Source organism: Cavia porcellus, unplaced genomic scaffold (genome assembly GCF_034190915.1).
Source record: "Cavia porcellus strain 051 isolate PalLab524CR breed Dunkin Hartley unplaced genomic scaffold, mCavPor4.1 scaffold_7, whole genome shotgun sequence".
NCBI classification, from domain to species: Eukaryota; Metazoa; Chordata; class Mammalia; order Rodentia; family Caviidae; genus Cavia; species Cavia porcellus.
This window is the reverse complement of record NW_026947490.1, coordinates 95,395,969-95,419,041: the sequence shown is the minus strand read 5'-3', so window position 1 is coordinate 95,419,041 and position 23,073 is coordinate 95,395,969. Positions and strand designations below refer to the sequence as shown.

The following is a 23,073-nucleotide window of genomic DNA, read 5'->3' as shown; positions in this document are numbered from 1 at the left end:
TAAATAACAGCTACCTAAGATTAAAGTATCTTGTTGTTTGGGTCTGTATCATTTGGCTTAATAATGTCTTCAGTTACACGAATGATAAAAGCTGAAACAAAATCCTTTAATTTAATCAGGACTAAGCTAAATTTTAGGAAGCAGAGTAGAAATCAGATACAAGACTGCATAATGTAGGAAGTTCAATATACCAGATATTAAGGCTGTGTAAGAAGCGAATGGCTTGCCTTGAGGGATCCTTGTTTGAAATGCTGCCTGGAACATTATCATTAATAGCACTATTTTATCTTCTTGGATTAAGACACTTTATGCAAACAACTGTAAATTGTGCGTTAGTTCCAGAGAGACCATTTACTGTTTTCTGCTTGTTTTACGTTCTGGAACACGTTCAAAGCTTTTGATTTTGCTTGATTTTCTTTTTTAAATAGTCTGAGCCTTGAAAATAATACAGGTTTGTGACTATGATCTCAGTATTGCAGTTCTGTAAAAATTTTCAGTGTATGGTACATTTGACCCCAGGGTCCTACATCAAATATACCCACCGTGCATGTTAAGGACAACAAAATGAGCACGTCTGAAAGATTACCCATTCTCTTGCTGTTGCTTTCTCTTCTGCATTAAGTATGTAGATTAGCCTCGTAATGGCTCCCAGAATGAGAATCCTGAAAAAGTACCCACCTGACAGAAATAAACATGCAGCAAATAAATTAAGATTTCATTCAGTAGCTGAAATTTAAACATATTCAAAATGGTTATTACTGGATTTTCATGTGTATTAGTTAAATGCTATGCTTATAAGATATTCTGGCTTGAGTTATGACTGAGAAAAATTGGATCACAGCTTTAATATCCAGGTGGGCAATGCCATTTGCCAGGATCTTTGCACATAGAACTCTTTTGGTTGTTGTTGTTAAGCACAGATCCTGCCTTCTGAAGCATTGTGAGAAAAAAATGGGGATAATTTTTTTCTTGTTTTTTTAGGTCGTAGAACTTCTAGCAAGTGCTCTTATGGACTTGGTACAAGGCGTATACCATGAAAATTCGACTTCAGCCAAGGTACAGGATTTTGGATTCTCTGTCAAATCTTAGGTTGAAATAGCTCATGGCAAAACTAGAATTGATGAGCAGAAATGTCATTCTTGTTTTGTATTTAAACTGTACATGATTTTTTTTTTTTTTTAAAGATTAGTGTTTGGCTACAAATTTATGGCCATACGCTTAGTACACAGCAGACTTAGCCAATTAAAACAACCTCTTCTCCTCTGGCTGGATTAAGTCTGTTCGGTCTGCAGCAGCTCAGGAGACAGCGGGCTGCTTCCGGCTGGCAGTGAGCGTGCTCACGAGGCAGAGAGGCAGGCAAGCTGGAGGACAGCACCTGCTGGGCCGCTAGGCCCAGCCTTTCCCAGGGGAGGGACCCCCCAGGGCCCTGAGGAGTGGACCGTGAGCTCAAGAACATGGCTCTGCGGGGGTGGAGAAGAATGTCTCCTATAGCCGCGATCCAGAATTTACCCCTTATTAGAATTTCTGTGATGAGACATAGTATAGTTGCACAGTTGGATTATTTTGATTGATTTTATAGGTCTAGAATTAAGGTTTTTGACTCATTTGGCAGGACATCTCAAGAAAGGCTAGGTTTTATTTCTTTTAAATGCAGTTATTTCATTTCCATAGGAGATTAAATGGGAAGTAATTGCTTCACTGAGCACCACCATCATTTACCACGGTATATACTGTTACAAGAGATGCCTCTCTCAGGGCTTCATTATTCTAAGTTCTGTATTAACAAGATTTCACTCGGTGCAAATTAGAAAAAATATGCATGTGTGCACAGCCTAAGCATTAACATTTCCATCAGAGAAAAAGACAAATTTTAATAGAAGCAAATATAAGACACGAGCAATTTTGATTAAAAATGTTAAATTTTAAAAGTGTAACCTGGGGAATCTGGATGGTTCAGAGGATGGTTAGTTGAATATGAAGAATTGCACCTTGGACATCTGCTCACGTTTGGTTCTGGGAGCCACAGTTCCCAGGGGCACAGCTGACCTCGCCCAAGCAGCACATTGGTGTGCGGGAACCTCCCGGATGTGGCACCACAGTGGACGTGCTTTGCTGTTTTTCAGAGAGAAGCATGTTTCTCTAGACAGACTTAGCGGTGAATTCAACTTGTAAAACGGGTAATTTCTGATCTAGTTGTTTTCACAGAAAGTCATCTTGTCTATAGTATGATGGTGCTGATAATAGCTAAGTACCGAACCTTGTGGTTAAGGATTTGTTTCTTCATTTAATCTTTTTTTTTTTTTTTTTTCTGGTACCGGGGATCGAACTCACGACTGTCTGCTTGCAGGGCAGGTGCTTATGCCGCTGAGTTAAATCCCCAGCCCCTCTTCATTTAATCTTCATAGAAATCCTGAGAGGAGGTACTGTTGCTATTCCTGTTTAGAAATATGAAAAGTAATAAAATAATTAGAAAAAATTAAATGATTTTCTCAAGATCATACAATTTGTTAGCGGAGACTTCAGTTCTTAACCCTTATTCTACTCTTTCTGTACTTTAAACCTGACTTAGTAGCATCCAGCTGCCATTCCTGAGGTCTTCCCGTATGAGGATTACGGCGACCTGTTTGTGCAAGTAAGGCATTGTTTTCCCCCAGGATATTTTCAAGTGGTTCAGCTTAGTTCCATATATCAGTATTTTACAGGTAAATATCTGTAAATGTTATAGGTGAAAGTGTTATTGTTGGTTTACAGTCTTAATTTATCCAGTCTTACAAATTGTCTACCTTAACTTCACCAGTTCATTAGTAGCTTTGTGAGCACTTGTTAAGTGTTTTCTGCAGAGCAGGCAGCCCTAACAGCAGCAGTAATACATGCTTCGATAGCACTTTACGGTTTACTTAAACATTTTGTGTTCACAGTCACGTAGGCTATAAAAGGGTGACCTTTTTGGTATCCCCATTTTATAGAGGAGAAGCCTGAAATTCAGAGATGACGGATACTATGCTTTCCACGTAGGGTTAGGACCAGTGCTAGGGTTACAATTAGGGTAAGTGTTAGGGTTAGGAAAAGCATCGCTTCTGAAATTCGTTAATGAACGTTTGCGTGTTAAGACTGAACCCAAGTCTTGGATACCAAGTTCCATGCTTTCAGTAGTACAATGTGATGTTGCTTCGTTATATTAGAGAAAAGGCGAAGCAAACAAGACTGAAGAAGGGCTGCTCATTCTGGGACAGCCACTGAGCCGCCACCGTTTGTGGACTTTCTCACTGGCTGATAAAACTTTACCCAAAGTAACCCGTAGCAATGCTTTGTTCCCCTGGCCTCTTTCCCCCCTCCTCCTCTGCACATGGCCCTTTAAGGCACTTCACTCTTAAGCAATTAAGTTTCTGAGTACACCTAACCATTTAGAGTCACTCTTCGTAGCGGTGGAAACAGACATGCATGGTTGAACCGCAGCAGCGAGCGTGCTTCCTGCGGCCTCTCTGTGGCCCAGGCCAGTGTAGGTTACCGCGTGCCCTCCCAGGCCATCCCCAGTGGAGGGGCCATTGACGTGGCTTTTTGTAGTGTGGCCCAGGAACCCCTCAAGAGGCAGCGAGCACGCATTCTGCCCAACGCTTAGCAGCTGCAAGGTCTGCGCATTCCGGCAGGACAGGGACGCAGCCCCAGTGGAGGTGGTGCAGGGAGGAAAGTGGACTCTGTAGATCTCTGCTGTACAGTGTCCATAGCCCTGGGCCATTTCAATACGCAAAAGCTTTGTGACTGAAAATAAGCTACAAACCACTTCACCCGTCTCAAGTGAATGCAATTAATGTCTGAATTTTTCTACATGGCAACTTAATGCAGTCATAGGGAGCAGGCAGTGGGACCTGGCTTTCTATGAAGTGGTGTCTGTGTGACAAAGGCGAACGCATTAAACCAAAGCTGAAGAAACAAACTAGAACTGGGTATTGCGGTGCACAGCTGTAATCTCGATGCTTGGGAAGCTGAGGCAGGAGGATCACTGCAAGTTTAAGGCCAGCCAGAGCTACAAAGTGAATTCAAGGCCGGCCTGAACTGCGTAGTAAGACGCTGTTTCAAAAAGACAAAAGAGATTAGAGAGAGAGAGAGAGAGAGAAATTATAACTAAGATACACTAGAAATCACCTTCTCAAAAAAAATTTGTGATTACGTAGTTCTGCTTAAACCCATGCAGATGCGAATGAGTTAAATTACTAATATTGCACAGAGTAGGTGGATTGTGATCATGAAAACAAGCAAATTAATTTAAGAAATCCATTCTTTGTTGTGACCATTGAAATGTTTGCACTTGCTAGTTCATGTTGCATCTCTTCTTTATAATAAAAATTAGTCATTATGCCTTTTTTAGGGTTTATAGAAGAAAAATCTTCCCTCCATCTTTTTCCTGTGATGGCTAACGGAAGCATATTCAGTAGACAAGTGGCATTTCAAGTGGATATTGCCATTCTAAGAGGTCCTCAGTTAAGCCCTGCCTTACATGTGCTGTGTAATACATTTTATACCTGTATTTCATCTTAACAAAGGTGACTCGATCCACAGACCAAAATATCTAAAATATTTTAACACAGTTTTAAATTATTATAACGTATTTTCTAACCATTTGTATGCAAATATATGTTCGTTAAATAAAAAATAAAAGCAGGAAAAGATCAAAGCAAATACAAATTATTTTATATACCTGTCCCTCAGGAATGAATCCTGATATTTTAGGGTACTCTTTTTTAGATTCATTCTGCATTTCTTTTTCAGTTGAGTTGAAATATATAACTTAATATTTTAATTTATCTTTTCACCATTGAAAGTATTCAAAGACAATTTTAATAACTATTTAATAATTCTTCACAGTATTATACTGTAATTTAATGAACCGTTCTTCAATTCTTAGATGCCTGTTTGCATCTTTTAACTAGCTTAACTAATATTGCTGTTATATCTTAGTGTATATAATATTGCTGTTTTATACTGTTTGCTTTAAAACTTCCTGAAAATGACATTCATGAATCAAAACGTATGATTATTTGCAGTGTATCCCCGTGCAAAAGGACAATAATCCTGCTTAAAATGTTGGCCCTTGCTGGGGATTTAGCTCAACAGCATAAGCGCCTGCTTGGCAAGCATGAGGTTGTGAGTTCGATCCCTGGTAACAAATAAGTAAATAAATAATTGGAAGTTTAAAAAAAAAAAAAAAAACTTAGAAAAACAGAAAAATGGAAAGACCAGACTACAGGGGAATGGAATAAAATTTGGGAACAGGGGCTGGGGATTTAGCTCAGTGGCATAAGCGCCTGCCTTGCAAACAGGCAGTCGTGGTTTCCATCCCCAGTACCTATAAAAAGGAAAAAGACAAAAAAAAAAAATTTTTTTTTTTGAGAACAGAAGATAACTCAGTTGAGTTTTAGATATTTCTACATATTTCTTAAAATTTCACAAAACTGTAAAAATAAAAAAGTTGGCCCTTAGCTATCATCTGGAGACCTAAGTTTGAAGAGTATTCTTGGCTTTCCCAACTGATGAGAATAGTTTGCAGTGCGATAGTTTGGATCTAAAATGTTCCCCAAAAAGCTCGTGTCTCTAGTGTACACTATTCAGACGTGGGGCCTTTAGGACCTTGCACCTCACCTGAAGAAGTGGCCCCCCAGGGGCGTGCCTTTGAAGAGCGTACCTTCCCTGGCCCTTCCTCTCTGGCTGTCTCACTTTTTCTGCTTCCCAGCTGCCTGAGGGGAGCAGGATTGCTTCACCATACTGTTCCCCACAGTGGTAAGCCATGGATTAAAGCCCAGAAGCCGTGACCCAAAATAAACTCTTCCTCCTTGAAATTATTTTCCTTGGGTACTTTGTTGCAGTAACAAAAAGCGACCAAGGTACCTGATTCTGTGCATAAAGAGATTTATGCTAAACACCTCTTTCCTTCTAGAAGTGCTTCCTTCTGCCATGTCAGGACGTCAGGACATGGCAGGCAAAGAGCCCCCATTATACCCAGAGCACTGACCATGAGCAGGCTCCCTGGCAGGCAGCAGTCATACGTCCTCCCAACGCATCATCGTGGGAGGAGGAGGCTCAGCCTGCCTAAGGCCACTGCTTTCTGCCTGCTTTCCTCCAGACTTCATGGAAGGCGACTCTTTTTCTTTGCCTTTTGGTTGAATTACAGTGTATAACTTGATAGTATTTACGGTGCCTGTATTATGGTACAATGTATATATGGTACCTAGCGTATACATTGTACATATGTACACATTGTACATATTTATATTACATATACATGTAAATCATCCTCACCACCAAGCCTGGAGTTGGCTGTGACCCAGGAGAGTGAGAGAGTTTTAGAAGAATGACAATTTTCTTGGCAAATAGTTTATTTTTAACAGTCGCTGAAATTAGAAAGCCATTCTGTGTTTTTAAAGCACAGATTATATTTTCAGTATTAGTCAGTGGATTGTTCAGTAAATTGTGAGGAATGTCACGTTTTTGTGGTGCAAGATAACGTGTCAATTTATTTGTCATTCCTTGGATATCAAACACCTTTCAAATAAAATTTAAAACTTCAGTCCATTAGCAAGTTTCAGATTGTGTCCTCCCCGCAGAACCCTCTTTGACCACCTAAAATATAATAAAAACGTGAGCAAGGTGACATTTGCCTGTTGGGAAAAGTGAGAAGAGAAAAAGGAATCCAAAAAGGCACCACAACGCCTGGGCGCACTCTGTCACCCAGCACTTGAAAGGCTGAGGCAGGAGGATCACTGTGAGTTCAAAGCCAGCCTGAGCTGCAGAATGAAAACCTGTCTCAAAAAACCCTAAAAACTAAAAAAAAAAAGTTACTGTGAACATTCATATGGGAATAGAATACTTTCACTCTTTTCCGATAAACACCTAGAGGGGTCACAAGTTTTTATTTCTTTGATTAGGTACCTAACAGGCTTTCTGCGTCATGTGATAGGTATATGCTTACCATTTTAAGAAACTGCTAAACCACTTTCCAACAGGCTAAACCATTTTACATTTCTTTTTTTTTTTTCTTCTTTTCTTTTTTTGTTTTTGTTTATTTTGTCTTTTTGAGACAGGGTCTTCCTATGCAGTTCAGGCTGGCCTTGAGCTCACTTTGTAGCCCAGGCTGGTCTCGAACTCGCAACAACCCTCCTGCCTCAGCCTCCCAAGTGCTGGGATTATAGGCGTGAGCCACCACCCCGGCACCATTTTACATTTCTATCAATGACAAATGAGTCCTGGTTGTTCCACATTCTTACTACAACTTAATATGATCCATTTTTTATATTTTAGCTATTCTAATATGTGGTTTATTTTGTATTTTCCCAGTATGTAAGAACATTGAGCATCTATCTTTTCGTATGTTCATTTGCCATTGATATATCTTCTTTGCTAGGTGTCTGTTCAAACATTTGTGCCCATTTTAACTGAGTTATCTGCTGTCACATGATTGAGTTTGAAAGTACTTTTTAAATTCTGAATAAATAAATAAATTCTGGATAAAGTTCCTTCTCAGATATGTGTTTTGCAATATATTCTCCAAGTCTGGACTTTGCTTAATCTACACAGTGTTTTTTAAGAGAATTCCTTAAGTTTGATGAAGTCTAATTTATTAATTTGATTTTTATGTATTCAACTTTTGGTATCATACCTAAGAATTTGTTGCCTAATCTAAGTTCACAAAGATTTTCCTTCATTTTGTTAAGAAGCTTCAAAGTATAAGATTTACATTAATATCTCTGCCCCATTTTCAGTAAACTTTTGTGTACGGTGGGCGATGTGAATATCTAATTATCCCACACTAATTGCCCAAAACTGATCTATCTCCTCTGATCTGTGAAAGTTCAGTTGGATATTTACATCTAAGGTCGGTTACAGATTCTCCATTCTGTTTTGTTGACCTGCTTATCCATCCTTAAGTCAATACCACTATTCTGATTTTTGTAGCTTTTATAATCAGTCAAATTTACATAGTATAAATATTCAAATTTTGTTCTTTATTTGCAAAGTTGTTGTGACTATTCTAGGTCCTTTTTGTTTTGGTATGAATTTTAGAGTGAGCTTGAAATTTCTACAAAGAAAGCTTCTGGAATTATATTCTATCTACCAATGCATGGAGAATTAATATTCTAATATTAAAGCTTCTGATCTATGAACATGGAATAGCTCTCTGTTTATTTAGGTTTTCTTTATTTATCTCACAGCATTTTGCAGTTTTCAGTATAAAGAGCTTATACATCTTGTCTCGGATTTACCTGTAAAGATACCTTTTTTTTTTACTATACAAGTGGTACAACTTTAGTTTTTAATCTTTTGTTGTTTGTATACAGACGTAGTTGATTTTCGCATATTGAGGATGCATCCCTCAACCTTAGTAAACTCATTTATTAGTTCTAGCAGTTTTTAGTTCTTTTGTAGGCGCCACTGGAATTTCTACAAAGACAATTATGACCTCTGTGGATAAAGAAAAGTGTGTCTCTTCCTCTAGTTTTAAAAACTAGATGCTTTTTATTTCTTTTTACACTAGGCGATATTGTAACAGTCTTCTACTCCCTCATATCACACTAAATATGCCAAAATTATATGTAAAGGTGGGCCACGTATGCAGAAGAAATACAGCATTGAGTCACTTTCAGAAAGCACCTCCTGGAGGAAGTGGTTTCTAAGTTGAGTCTTAGAGGAATTAGGAGAAATAAGAGAAAACGTTGAAGTTTATTGGTGTTAGAAAATTGGCTTTGAGCGTTGACTAGGGAGTCAGACTTGTTTACTGAACGTGTGCTGTGTGCCAGGCACTAGAGTACCAGTGCTCAGTCAGCCAAGCTTTCTCTGCCCTCATGGAGCTCACATCTTGGGGCCAAGACCAATATAAATGAGTAATCACATCAAATCAAGAGAGAAAACTGACCTTGATAACTGTGCAACAGAACCCCAAATAGATGCTGAAGGATTAAACGTTTTTCTTTACATTAGATGTTCATAACCTGTAAACTGAGATCTGAATGAAAAAAAACCAGCTCCCTGTAGAGGAAGGGGTGAGGGGAGGGAGAGACATTTCAAGAAGAAGCAATCGAAGCAAAGCCCTCAGCAGAGAACTGGCCGGATTTGTACAGGAATAGAAAGGAGACCTGTCCAGGTGAAGCGTCGCAGGTGAACATGACGCGATTAGAGAAGAGTCGGAGAGGCAGGCAGGTGTGAGGAGGTGTATGGATGCCAACGGGGCTCCACTAACCCTGCTGAGAGCAGCTCTCAGGGTTACCTGATTATTCCTCAAGAGATGTTCATTTAACAAATGTTACTGAGTACCTATTCTGTCCTCAGCTGTGCTGGGAAACTCGGGTGTGTAGTCCTGAGAGCTGAGATGGGGACACAGATCCAGTGGAGCTAATGCTGGGGTCTTGTGGGCGGTCGCTTCAAAGGGATTAAACACACCAGCAGGCAGACCCTCAACACTGCCTTGTACTGAGGAGGTTAGATTTAACGTACGAGGCAGTAGGAAATCACCTCGGGACCTTATTTGGTGAGAATATCTTTAATAAAGATTATTATAAGGGCCTGAGGATTTAGCTCAGCGGCAGAAGCGCCTGCGTTGCAAGTGTGTGGTCGTGAGTTCGATCCTCGGTACCGATTTAAAAAAAAGTTATTATAGAACCTGTGAATAGGAAAACTTGGAAGCCAAAGAAATTAGATGCAGAGATCAGCTGGAAAACTTGAAATGAAACAGGAGCGGAGCAGCAGCCCGGGCTGTAGGGCAGGGGCCTCGGCTCCGCAGCTCCCCTCTCTCGGTTCCTTAGTGCCTGGCAGTGGTGTCTCCTGTTCTATTACTGGCTTACTGTGTGTTTTGGGGATTGAGCCAGTGTTCACCATCTCCTAACGTGTGCCTTAGGTATGACAGCCTTCTATTTTGGTGCTAAGTACCTTCTAAACAGCATTCGCCTGTAAACTTGTACAGTATTTGAATAGGTCCATTTCCCTATCTTTGCAGAATGTAGCCTTTCCAGTCTTTCCTGAGAATCCCAAACAAACAGCCAGCGGAGCCGTCCTGAATTCCTCACTCACGGAAGTCATAAGGCATAATAAAAGGTTTATTGTGCTTTAAACCACTGAGTTTGGGGTAATTTGTTATGCAGCGATGGGCAACTGTTGCATCAAAGACATGATGCCCGCCCATCATCAGCATATATTGTGCTTTACATCCCCGATCTTTAACTCCGGGCTGAGCTATCTGAGCCCCGCCCCGTGGACCCCTGCTGTCGCCAGGAGAGAGCACGCCCTGCCAAGCCCACAGGTCCTGGAAGGAGACACTACAGCAGGGCCTCCCCAGCCGGCCGAGTGAGCTGCGGAGCCCATGTAGATTAGCTGCTGGTTCAGTTGATCTAAAGGGACTGGAGCAGCAGTAAGTGACTCTGTCTGAAGCCACTGAGTGCGGCTGCGTTTACCATGGTAAACTGGAGTTGGATGCGGATGGGGACTGGGGGCCAGGTCTGGTGAGAGAGCTGGTTCAGGGAGCTGAACTGGGAACTTGTGGAGTAACCCAAGTGCTGCCTTCTGGGGAAAAGTGTCCTCTCCAGTCAGGAGAAAGCCAAGATTTAGAGTTTCAAGAAAACCATCTTATAATATTCATGAAGCACTTAGAGTCCTTTTAAAAGAAGCACCGAGTGGTTTATTTGGATGTTTAAAGTACCCACTCAGATTAGAGTGTGGGCCCTCAAGAGAGAGGCGTCCGTTTATATGTTTGTAGTTTATTAATCCTCGCGTGAAAAATCTACACAAGCTCCCAAAGTCATTGTATGATCTTTACTCCTCCTTCAGCCCTCACAATTCTTCACCCTATTCTTGTACTTCTTGCATGGGTTTGTTTTGGAGGGTGGGTGGCTTCAAGTGTACTGAATTTGACTTCTTTTTTATTTTAAAGAGAATAGAGCCGGCCGTGATGGCTCACATGTAATCCCAGCACTCGGGAGGCTGAGGCAGGAGGATCGTTGTGAGTTCCAGACCAGCCTGGGCTACAAAGTGAGCTCAAGGCCAGCCTGAACTGCGCTGTCTCAAAAGACAAATAAATTAAATTAAACGAAGGAAAATAAAACCAATCAAAATAAACCAGTATAAGTGATACAGGACTTCAAAACCTTACAAAATCAGCCATAATGCCTTTTGTTGTCTTCAAAACAGTGGCAGATACCTTCAGATCTAGTAAAAATTGAACAGAATAAAATAGAAACAATAAAAACAAAATACTGAATGCAATAAAGGACTTCAAAACAAGCCAATAGTAAATCCCAAATGGCCACCATTATATGTCTTGCTGTGTGGGGAAAACAAAAGAGAATAAGCCCCAACCCACCCCAACACTGACAGTGATACGGTTTCCAGGGGATCCCTTCCTGGTGAGGCCTGGTTCTCTCTCCCTGTGCAGTCTGTGAATGGCGCTGATTCCCGGAGAGAGGCCCGGGGCTGGCTGTCCCCACTCTGGCGCGCCCACCATGGCGCTGGTTAACTCCACTCTCGCGTCACTCAGATCGCCTACCACTCCGCAAAACCTACCTCCCGGTTCCTCTCTTCTCTTACTTTGCTTTTTAAATTATTTTGGGTTAGGGGCTGGGGATTTAGCTCAGCGGCATAAGCACCTGCCTTGCAAGCAGGTGGTCGTGAGTTCGATCCCCGGTACATTAAAAATGAAAAAGACCAAAAAAAAAAATTATTTTGGGTTTCTCGTATAAGAGAAGCTGCAATATTTAGCCTTCTGGGTCTATTTCACTCAGTGTTACGATCTCAAGATCCATCCATTTTCCAACAGATAACTCAGATTTATCCTTCCTTTTATGGATATAAATTATCTTTACACATTCAGCTGTTAATGGGCCTACAGGCTGCTTCGGTAACTGCTGTTGTGAACTGTGCTGTGCTGACAGGGATGTGCATGTATCACCCATGTAACACGAGGACTTTGACTCCTTCATGAAGAAGGTACCCAGAAGAGGTATAGTGGGGTGAAACACAATTTTCATTTGCAGTTTTTTAAGGAATCTCCATACTGATTTCCACAGTGATCATACTAATTACATTCTCATCAGCAATATAAAAGGGTCTCTTTTTTTCTCCACAACCTCACAAGCATTTCCTGGGTTTTTTTTCAGACCTTGGTGATAATTGTTCTTACGGGAATACAGTAGAAGAATCTCAGTGTTGTTTTGATTTGATTCCTCTAATGGCCAAAGTATTGAACATTTTTTCATGTATATATTGACCATTCGTGCTTCCTTGGAAAATATCTATTCATTTCAATAGGCCATTTTTTTTTAATTGGGTCTTTCGTTTAGGACGCCTATTTTTTTTAGTTTTTAGTTTTGTAGTTTTTTTTTTTTTTTTCAAATTTTTTTTTTTTTTTGTCTTTTTCGTTTTTATCGGTACCAGGGATCAAACTCACGACTGCCTGCTTACAAGGCAGGCGCTTATGCCGCTAAGCTAAATCCCCAGCCCCTAGTTTTTAGTTTTGTAGTTTTTTACATATGTTCTATACCCCAGTCTTCTGTCTGAGGAGTACCTGGCAAAAATTTTTTCCCAATTCTGTAAGTTATCTCTTTACTGTTCATTATTTCCTTTGCTGTATAGAGACTTAATTTGATATAATCCCACTTGTTGATTCTTGGTGTAATTTCTTGTGCAATTAGGGTTCTGCTCAGAATGCCCTTGATGTGCCTATGCCTTCAAGAATTTTACCTATTTTAAGCTGGGCATGGTGATGCACGCCTGTAATCTCAGCACTCGGGAAACTGAAGCAGGAGGCTCCCTGCAAGCTGGAGACCAGCCCGGGCTACAGAGTGCTCAAGGCCAGCCTGAGCTGTGTAGTGACTCCCTGTCTGAATACGACAAAAAAAAAGAATTTTACCTATTTTATGTTCCAGAAGATTCTGTATTTTCATTTTTATATAAGGTATTTGATCTATTTTGATTTGATTTTAGTACAGAGTGAGAGATACAGGACTAGATTCATTATTCTGCATGTGGACAACTAGTTTTCTCAGTCCTGTTTGAGAGGCTGTCTTTCCTCCAGCATATGGTTTCAGTCCCTTTGTCAAAAATCACATGGTTGAATATACAGGAGGTTGTTTCTTTATTGATTCTGTTCCATCGGTCAACGTGTCTATTTTTGTGCCAGTACCATGCTGTTTTTATTACTATAACTTTGTAGTATAACTTGAAATCTGAGGGGATTGCAGTTCTGCCTGCTTTTAAAAATACAGACTGCTTCACAGACATGCATGTCATCCTCACACAACAGCTGTGCCAATCCATGTGTTATTCCAGCTTTAGTATGTGTATTGCCAAAGTGAACACTCACTGTTTTCTTGAGGCTTTTTCTTCACATACAGGCCGTGCCTTTCACTTGTGTTTGCTCCCAGTTTTCTTTTTTTTAATCCAAAGTACAATAAGTCAGGCCAAAACAAATTGCCTTGCCACCACTAGTGTAGATTCTGAATCCAAATATAAAGATAACATCCTGTGTGGCTTTGTACTGTTTTGTTTTTATTTTGGGCATTTTTGGAGACAGAATCTTGCGATAGGTCAGGCTGGCCTCAAACTCACAGTGATGCTCCTGCCTCAGCCTCCCAAGTGCTGGGATCACAGGTGTGCGCCACCACGCCTGTCTGCATTGACATTTCTGTGAACTTTTCCTGAATTCGTCTTAGGTATCATTGCAGCCACACCGCAGTGTTCTGGATGTAGCCATTATCGTACACGTCTGCAAACAGAGGCACAGGAGAATACTGAGGGCGAGTCCAGGGCTTGGCAGACTGTTCCCAGAAAAAAAGGATGGAGGCAGAGCAGGAACGGACGAGTGGGGGGTCAAAAAAAGACAGTCAGCCCTGCCGACGCGGCAGAGAGTTCATATTCACAGGAAAAGGAAGCGATGGTTTTCCTTGTTCTGAAGTTAAAAATACTTCTATATATGTAAAAGCCATTGGGAAAAGAACGCTTGCTTTAAGAGGCTTAACCATGAAGCAGCGAGCGCCGTGTTAAAGCGTGAGGCACACTGGGCTGTGTTTCACTGGTCCATTTACTCACAGCCCGGCCCTCACACTGGGCCCCAGGCAAATATTAATGAGCTAATAAAACATGCCCTGTCAGGCTTTATTGTTTACTGGACATCTGTTCGGCTTTTATCACTCACAAAGCCAGGTCTTTGAAGACACTTAGGGCAGCGATGATAATAAATAGCCACCGTTTTACTGGCATCCTTTTTTTACCAAATAGAAATAGTCTTAAAATCACTTGTTCCAAATAAAAGGTTTTAAATTGTTCCAATTTGAAGTCCGCGGAGAGCAGTTTAAAATGATTCATTTTAATTATGAAATGTACTAAGTATATAAAAGTGTATGTGGCAGGTGTAAACAGGACTCGTCTCCCGCCTTGAGAAGGACCTGTAATCCTAGCACCCGGGAGGGAGGCTGAGGCAGGAGGACCGCCATGAGTTCAAGGCCAACCTGGGCTGCCTGCGTGACTTCAAGGCCAGCCTGCACTACATAAATTAAATTAAAAAGTGGTGTTATGTATTTCTTTAATCCATAAACATTCTTTTTTATTTAATGGAGGCTCAGACACACCAAAGATAGCCAGGCGTGGTGTGCACACCTGTGACCCTAGCAGGAGGAGCTGGACTTGGAGCCAGCCTGGGCAACTTCGTAAGACCCTGTCTCCAAACGTAAAACATGATCAGGGGGTGCAGCTCAGTGAGAGGCCCTGGGCTCAGTCATCAGTGAAAAATCAAAACCAAAAAAAGATGCTGAGAATTAAGTATAACAGCAGTTGAATATACGAGTAAGAGGTTAAACGTGACGGTGGTGGGGTGAAGTGGCACGGGTCTCGGGAAGGTAGAGAAGCTGTCCGCGAAAACTTAGTACGCATCAGAGCCCTCCAGCCCTGAGCAGGCCTGCTTGGTGCATGTTTTCATTTGTTAAGAGCTTAAATCAAATTTGTGCATCATTTGGAACTGCTCTGGGTCACTCACTGATGCCTATCTCGGCGAAACATCTTAAAAGGCAGTTGATTTGCCTGGGAGATGAAACATCACCATTAATCATGAAAATTCTTTACAACAGTACCCTTCTGATCAAAGAAACAGAATCAAATGAAATGAAAGCCAAGCCTTCAGCTACCATCTGTCTGTGTGCCAGTGAGCGCCCATGGGCTCCGTCCCAGACCGCTCCTGACCTCTAGAGCTAAACGGGCAGCTGCTCACGCAGTGTTTCTTCTGGGAGGTCGCACAGCTCATACTCGGCACAGCTAACGCAGGACGTATGCGGTGTCCTTCCTAAACCATCTCCTGCGCGCTCTTCTTCAAGTGCAAGGCCACTCATCCAGCACTGCTGGAGGAAAACTTAGGGGTCCTCCCTGGGCTTCTGCCCCTCAGCAGCCTCACCCCGGGGTTCCTCACTCCTGCTGAAAGGCAGCAGACAAGCAGGTGCTCTCCCGGGCTGTCCATTCAGAAGCAGACCGAGTCTGAGAACGGAGGAGAAGCTGAAGACCCTTTGGCTCTCGTCATCACCTCCAATCGGTGGGAGGCTCTGCGGCGCTTGCCCTCGAGTCTTGCAGCTCAGCCGGCAGCTTACCGCAGCAGGGGCCTGGTGGCTTCTCAGACCAGGTCCCGCAGGTGCCCGGTGCTGCCTGCCCTCTCACCACTCCCTCTGTCGGCGCCCCTCAGAGCTGGGCTGGGCACTGCGCGGCCACTGGGAGTCCCGGCCGGCAGCCACCCGCGTGGAGGGCGCAGGTACAGCAGCGCATGCCTGAGCAAGCCATCCTACCGGGAATGGATCCCTGTGCACCTGCTCCACACCCCCGCTAGTCAAGTTGTCCCCAAACCTCTGAATTACCCCCGCTTTCTGGTCTTCCCAGCTGGGGCCCCGGATTCTGTAGAGCAGAAATACGCTGTCTCCCCTGGCTCTTCTGAATTCTGCGACCATAATGAAGTGGTGGTTATTATAGGCCACCAAGTTTGGAGATAGCTTGTTATGCAAAAACAGATAAATAGAAAATGTATCTTTCCTTTGTTTGTCCATTTGTTTATTGTTTTTTGGAGCCGGGCTTGCTATGTAGTTCAGGCTGGTCTCAAACTTGCAGCGATCCTCCTGCCTCAGCCTCCCAGCCTCCAGAGTGCTGGGATTATAGGCATGAATCAGTATGCCTGGGTTCTCAACGTGTGTGTGTGTGTGTGTGTGTGTGTGTGTGTGTGTGTGTGTCCACGCGTGCTGGGACTGGAACCCAGGGCACTTCACCATAGCTACATTCCCCAACCCTTTTTATTTTACTTTGAGACAGTCTTGGAGCTGGGCTGCAGCTTGCAGTCTTCCTGCCTCAGCCTCCATAGTAGTTAGCATTACAGGTGTGTGCTCCTCTACCTGTCCCCTCAAAATATTGCAAGGTGATTTCATTAACATGACAGTTGTTTATAAACCATGCTGCGAAAAAGGCTGGAAGAAACAGTGTACTTGGCCAGGGGTTTAGCTCAGTGGCATAAGCGCCTGCCTAGCAAGCATGAAGTTGTGAGTTCGATCCCCAGTACCACCAAAAAGAAAAAGAACAAAAGAAACAGTATACTTCCAAAAACTTCACCAATTGGCTAAGCATGGTGGTTTGTATCTATAATACCAGCTCTCAGGAGGCTGAGGCAGGGGAGTGGCTATGAGTTTGAGGCCAGCTTGGACTAGTCAGCTTGGGCTCCATAAACAACAGAAATTTATTTTCTTATATCTCTGAAGGCCAGAAGTCCATGATGAAGGTTTGAGGCAGTTTGATTTCTGGTAAGGCTTGTCTTCCTGACAAGATGCCTTCTGGCTGCATCCTTACATGGCAAAAGGATCTAGCAGGCTTTTGGAGTCAGAAGCAATTAAGGACGTCAGATAAAGCCACCCTCGACTTTATCAGCACTCCACCCTTTGACTTAGTTTAACATCAACACTTACTCATTCATTCCAAAGGCAGCCACCCTGGGGATCAGGTCTGGACATTTGAGTGAGAGACTGGGAGTGCACCCAGACACTCATCACGTGTGTGTGTGTGTGTGTGTGTGTGCGCGCGCGCGCGCGCGTGCTGGGGATCAAACTCACGACCTTGCGCTTGCCAAGCAGGCACTTATGCCACTGAGCTAAACCCCCGGCCCATGTAACTAATAAATGGTGCTGAGAAAACTGCCTATCCCTCTGCAGAAGACTGAGTCTCGACTTCTGTCTCTCACCAGGCACTAAACTAAAATTTAAATGTTAAAACAGAAACACTTAATCTGCTGGAAGATGAAACGGGTAAAACTCTTGAAGCCCTGAGCATGGGCAAGGACTTTCTGAACAGAACCTTGGTCGCACAGGAAACTGCACCAAGAGTCAACAGAGCGGATCACGTCAGATCAGAAAGCTACTGCTCAGCAAAAGACACACGGAGAGAACAGACAGCCGGCGTGACAGGAGACAATCTTTACGGGCTAGGGCTCATATCCAGGATACATAAAGAACTCAAACAGTTAGAACCCCCCCCCCCAATAAAAGCTAGGAAGTAGGGAGGGCTTTTTCAAATGGGAAAGGAATCAAGAGATGGAACAGGGAGGAAGGGCAGAGAAAAGGGATGTGAAGAGCTGAGACCTGACACGGGCATGTACCGACCCCCAAGAAATGGAGTCATCATATACTGCAGGCATCTCCTGGCGTGTGTGGTCATCCAGTTGGCTTCTTTTCTTGACCTTGATAACTGAGAACCTGGGCTCCAGCCTTTCCCACTGGCACAGCACCTAGAATGATATATTGTGCATAGAAGACGCTGTACTTAGTGACTCTTTAACAAGGAAAGAGATGGAGGAAGCAGAAGACTAAGCAGTGAATTCCCAGTGAATGAACCTGTTACGCAGTATTCCAGATACGCACTTGTTACATGTCAGAGTTCTGGTCAGGCCTGTCCCCCAGAGCCCTTGGGTGCTAATAGGAAGCTAATCGGATCCTGGGCAGTGGCAGCAGGGCTGACTGGCTGCTAGGTCTGCCTGGTCAGAAGCGCCGGGTCAGGGAGGTGCATTTCCCTTTCTGCTGCTGCTTCCTGGCACCATCTCGTGAGCAGCTCTTCCTCCACTGAGCCCTGCCGCAGTGCCATTCTGCCCCGGAGTTGGCCCACCCTGGGCTGTAACCACGAACCAAAATAAACCTCTCATCCTTGAAGCTGTGGGTGTCGGGTGTTTGTTCCAGCAACCAAGTAATAATACTCATGATGCTATCACAGGCCAAGCAATGGTTTTACCCAGTGGTAAGACAGTCTCTAACTTGACTTATCGATATGTGTATCAAGTGGATTTTAAGAAAAGCAGTCTGGCAAATGTGTTAAGAGACTTGAGAATGTTCAAATCTGCGGTGTTGACCCAGTAACTGTCACTGCGACTCCGTCTGCAGCAGGCAGCCTCCGATGTCATCCCCAGTGAGTGCCAGCTCCTCGTGTTCTTCAGATGTCTTCCCACAAGGAACCAATCACATGCACCAAAGGGGTGGCTTGTCACTTCCAGGATTAGGTGTCCTTTCACTCTCTGGGGAAAGCCAGCTGTCACATGTGAGCAGCCCTGCAGAGTGGCCCACATGACAGCTGCCCACGCCTGCTGCCAGCAGCCACCAGGGTGATCCTGGGGCAGGTTATCTGCCCCTCTGTGTGACTGTCGCCCCACTCAGCAGTGTAACTGCCGCCTTTAGAAGCCTTGGGCAGGAACCACCTTGCATGGCCATTCCTGACCTTCAGAAACAGTGAAATAATGTTATGTTAAGATGCCAAGTGTTCGAGAAATTTTCCAAGTAATGCGCCATTCTAAGGAAATTTTCCCTGAAATGTTTCAGTAGTTGATGTTGGTGTATATAGACTTCCTGCAGGGTGACAGGAAGGTAGCGCATTCCCTGGCATGCTTTCAGCAGCAAAAATGGAAAACTCAACTAAATGGACATAAGAGTAAGAAAATGTATTTTACTCTACCTGAAAATGTATTTTACTCTACCTGAACACACAGAGGTAGTCAGGCATCCAGGGTAGTTAACAACTCCGTGGCATCAGGGTGCTGTCTGTCTCTCTGCCGCCCTAACATTATGCTTATTATCAGGATGGTAGCAGTCTGGCTACAGCAGTCCTGGGTGTTTCTTATCAAGACAGAGCAGTGACCTCCAGGGAAAGCAGTTCCTGCTTCTTAGATCTCTGAAAGGTTTCTCTCCTGTCCCACTTGCTCCACCTGGACCACATACTCATTCCTAAGCCTATCACTGGCTCGATCAGTGAATACCTGAACAAAATGAGGGCTGTGCTAGCTGGGGGTAGGAGGATCAATCCTGGTAAGCAGCTGTGTGTCACAATAAGGAGCAACCGTGTTTTGGCGTGCAAGCAGCATGTATTGTTCTTTCCTCCTAAACCCTGCTAGCTGTTGGGTCATCCATCCCTGCTGCCCTGGGATACAGCCCTCCCTAGCCCAGCTGCCCTGCACAGGTGCTCACATCCTGCCCTGTGGAAATCAGTTCCCCAGCACCTAAGTTTCAGGGCTTCCCACCCGTTGGCTAGTCTCTTTCATCTAGCACTCTATAACAACAAAACAGAACTAATCTTTACGCCCTGAATTTATCCTCTACTCTATCTTCTTAGCTAATTGCCATTTATTATTCCAAACCAACTCAGCTAAAAGTCAAGCCACTACAGCTTCCTTTAGCCCTACCTTGACTGAACTGTTCACTCTTTACTCTGAAATTTTGACATATCCAACTGCTTTAGAATCATTTACTATTTTCCCTTCTCCCTGCTGGAACTTCTCTGAAAGGTCAAGGGTAATGGCTAATAATTCTCAATCTACAGTGTCTGGCATACAATAAGCACGCACAAAAATTAGCGACAATCTACTGCACGTTTACATGGTTTGCCAAGCACCAGTGTGCCCTGGGCGTCGCAGCAGGTCATAGCTTTCTCGTTGGTGCTGTCCCATTTGTTCATCTCAAGAATTACTGCAAATTCCCTCCTGCCCTTAGCTTGCAATCCGTCCTAACACTGCCTGCCACCCACTAGCTGTTCCCAAGCTTCCCTGTCCCGGGCACAGTGCCTGCTGTGGTAGGAAGGATTCATGCTGTCCAGCCACTTTACCATCCCAGACCTGCTCAGTGAGGTGGCTCACGGGCATCTCGGCAAGAGCTGACTAATTCAGAGGGCAGGGAGAAGCCACACTTGCCTCCACCAAAGAATTTCTACATTTTTAATTGTGTCTAACTGGTAATGTAACTCTTAAGAGCTCTATATATTTAAGTATTTTTTAAACAATTTGAATTTCAATTTTTTTCTCTCTCTCGTTTTGAGACAAGGCGTCACTATGCAGTCTTGGCTTGGGCTCACTCTGTAGCCCAGGTTGGTCTCGAACTCGAAATGATCCTCCTGCCTCAGCCTCCCAAGTGCTGGGATTACAGGTGTGGGTCACCATGCCCGGCTTTGAATTTCAGCTTACATCTTTTTTTTTTTTTTTTTGGTGGTGGTACCAGGAATCGAATTCACAACCTCATACTTGCCAGGCAGGTGCTTACGCCACTGAGCTAAATACCTGGCCCCATTATTCAATTTACATCTTTTTAGTTTTTCCGTAATTTACATAAATACAAAGCAAATCGTTTCATCCTGTTTCATCATGTTAAAATGCTATGCTTTTTGTCTTCTTCCCATGAGATATGAAAACATATTCAGCATATCTGCTCTTTCTAGTCCTTTTGCTTATATGCTTCTGTGTCTCTTCAATAGCTGTTACTAAAAGGCTTAATTTATTGCCTTAAATGCTCTTTGATACATTATAACCTACATCATTTATTCATAAACATAACCTACTTTTCAAACCATGAAAGATAGTAAGCATTGCATGTATTTCTGTGTTAAGCAAAGTAGAATCCTCTTCCTATACATCAAAGACTAGTGTTTGCCACTTACAAGTGCCTCGTCCTAGTTACAATATGTTCTTGAAATCTCTTTACCTACTACCATAAATGTTAAGATTCAGGGTGGGGGCTGGTGTGATAAATAATGTGAATGTATCGTTAATTAGCTTCCAGGAAATACAAACTCCATTCTCCTTGCTTCCTCCTAATCCCTAAATAGATTTATTGAAAATTTTTCAAGCCGGGCGTGGTGGCTCACTCCTATAATTCCAGCACTTGGGAGGTTGAGGCAGGAAGGATTGTTGTGAGTTCGAGGCCAGCCTGAACTGCATAGAGAGATCCTGTCTCAAAAAGACAAAAAAAAAAGAAAGAAAGAAAATGTTCTGTACTGTGTGTGTGTGTGTGTGTGGACCAAGGGATCGAACTCACGACCTTGCACTTGCCAAACGCGCTGAGCTACATCCCCAGCCTCTGTACTATCTTTTTATTTTTTTAAATAAGGCCGGTAAACTCTATTGGCTGTCTTGCTTAGCTTCTCAAAATAGTTGAACATGGCAACATAAAGCAAGCATTTAGAATAATGCAATGCAAGGCCTAGGGATTTAGCTTAGTGCTAGAGTGCTTGTTTACCTGTGGGAGCCCCTGGTTCAGTCCCTAGCAAGGGCTAGGGCAGATTGATATATGGCCTTGAAGAGATCTGCTCACTTCCACAGCCCAAATTTTGGACGTGTTTGTAAAGATAGTGGCCCAGAAAACGAATCTGAAGTAGGGCGCGTGAAAACAGGAAGTTGCAAACTGTGTGTATGTGTGGGGTCCTCACACGCTTGGTACACGCTTACTTTAACTACAGAACATAGCTACATACCTTTTTTTGTACTGGAAATTGAACTCTGACCTTGCACATGCCAATCAGGTGCTGTGCACTGAGCTATATCCCGGCCCATCTGTATACTTTTTTTTTTTTTTTTGTCTTCTTTGAGACGGGGTCTCCCTATGTGCTTCAGGCTGGCCTTGAGCTCACTTTGTAACCCAGGCTGGTCTCGAACTTGGAAGGATCCTCCCATCTCAGCCTCCCGAGTGCTGGGATTACAGGCATGAGCCACCATGCCCGGCCTGTATACTTTTTTAAAAGGTCATTTTAGTCCGCCAAGAGCCCAGGGCTGAGTTTCTGTAACTCTTCCTTTCCGTTCATTTGAAAGCAGCAGTTTGGTCCAGCAGGCTCTTGCTGAGCTTTTTACATCTTCCCAGGCCAGTTTGTCTGTGTGTCCGTGGCCTTTAATCTCACACAGTCACTGACACAAACGCACTTCCGTCTCTTCTGAACAGATCTGCACAAATGTCTCCCCACCACGGAAAAGCACCACGAAGTACATGTCTCCCAGACGGTGAAACCATAGAGCAGCGTGTTGGGTCTGAGGTTAACACCAGGGCCTCTGTGTCAGGAGGACGTCACTTTAGAGGCTTCAGAGTTTTTCCTGGGCTACTTGAACCCATCTTATTTGAGCAAAAAAAAAAAGACAGATTCAGCTACATTTTTCTGAATTAACATACTCTCCTACAATGATTCGTTAAGTATGTTGACATACAAGTGTGTCATATATGTTATGTCCCTGAAAAAAGGAAATTTTGTCAAAAGCAAATAGTCATTGAATGCACCCTCTTTTTAGATACAAAAAAATCTTCAGTAAAAGCTGCACACTTATAACTGGGTGCTCTTTCTAAATCCTATTTAGTCAGGCTGCATTTACCCATTGCCCACCGATTCTATACACCGTGGTCAGGCTCCGTGTTGACCTTATGGGATATTTGCTTCAGTTCTCCGGTTCGGTTTGAGAATCATGAAGCTTGTGAACCAAGACACCATAGTGTCTGACATCTAAAGATAGAGCCTTAGCTGTGGTTCTCGGGTGGGGATGCAGCTCAGTGGTAGGCTGTTTACCTCGCCTGTACAAAACTGTGGGTTCAGTCGCAAACACTGGCTGAGCGTGGTAGCACAGGCCTGTAATCCCAGCATTTGGGAGACTGAGGCAGGAGGATCACCATGAGTTTGAGGCCAGCCTGGGCTGCACAGTAAGAACCTGTCAAAAAATTCTCAAGTGGGGCCAGGAATTTAGCTCAGCAGCGTAAGCGCCTGCCTGGCAAGTGCGTGGTTGTAAGTTCGATCCCCGTACCA

The 23,073-nt window shown here is 43.5% G+C and overlaps 1 protein-coding gene across 7 annotated transcripts in view; it reads left to right on the top strand.

Moving 5' to 3' along the window:
- Pdss2 (decaprenyl diphosphate synthase subunit 2) overlaps positions 1–23,073 on the top strand; it is a 279,546-nt gene that overhangs the window by 188,806 nt on the left and 67,667 nt on the right. For all 7 annotated transcript variants that reach the window (XR_010048980.1, XM_063253957.1, XM_063253955.1 and 4 more), the window contains one exon: positions 982–1,056. Coding sequence is in view for 6 of the 7 variants with exons in the window: in XM_063253957.1 (XP_063110027.1) it covers positions 982–1,056 (75 nt within the window). In the remaining variant the exon portion in view is untranslated. The remainder of the gene's footprint in view (positions 1–981; positions 1,057–23,073) is intronic.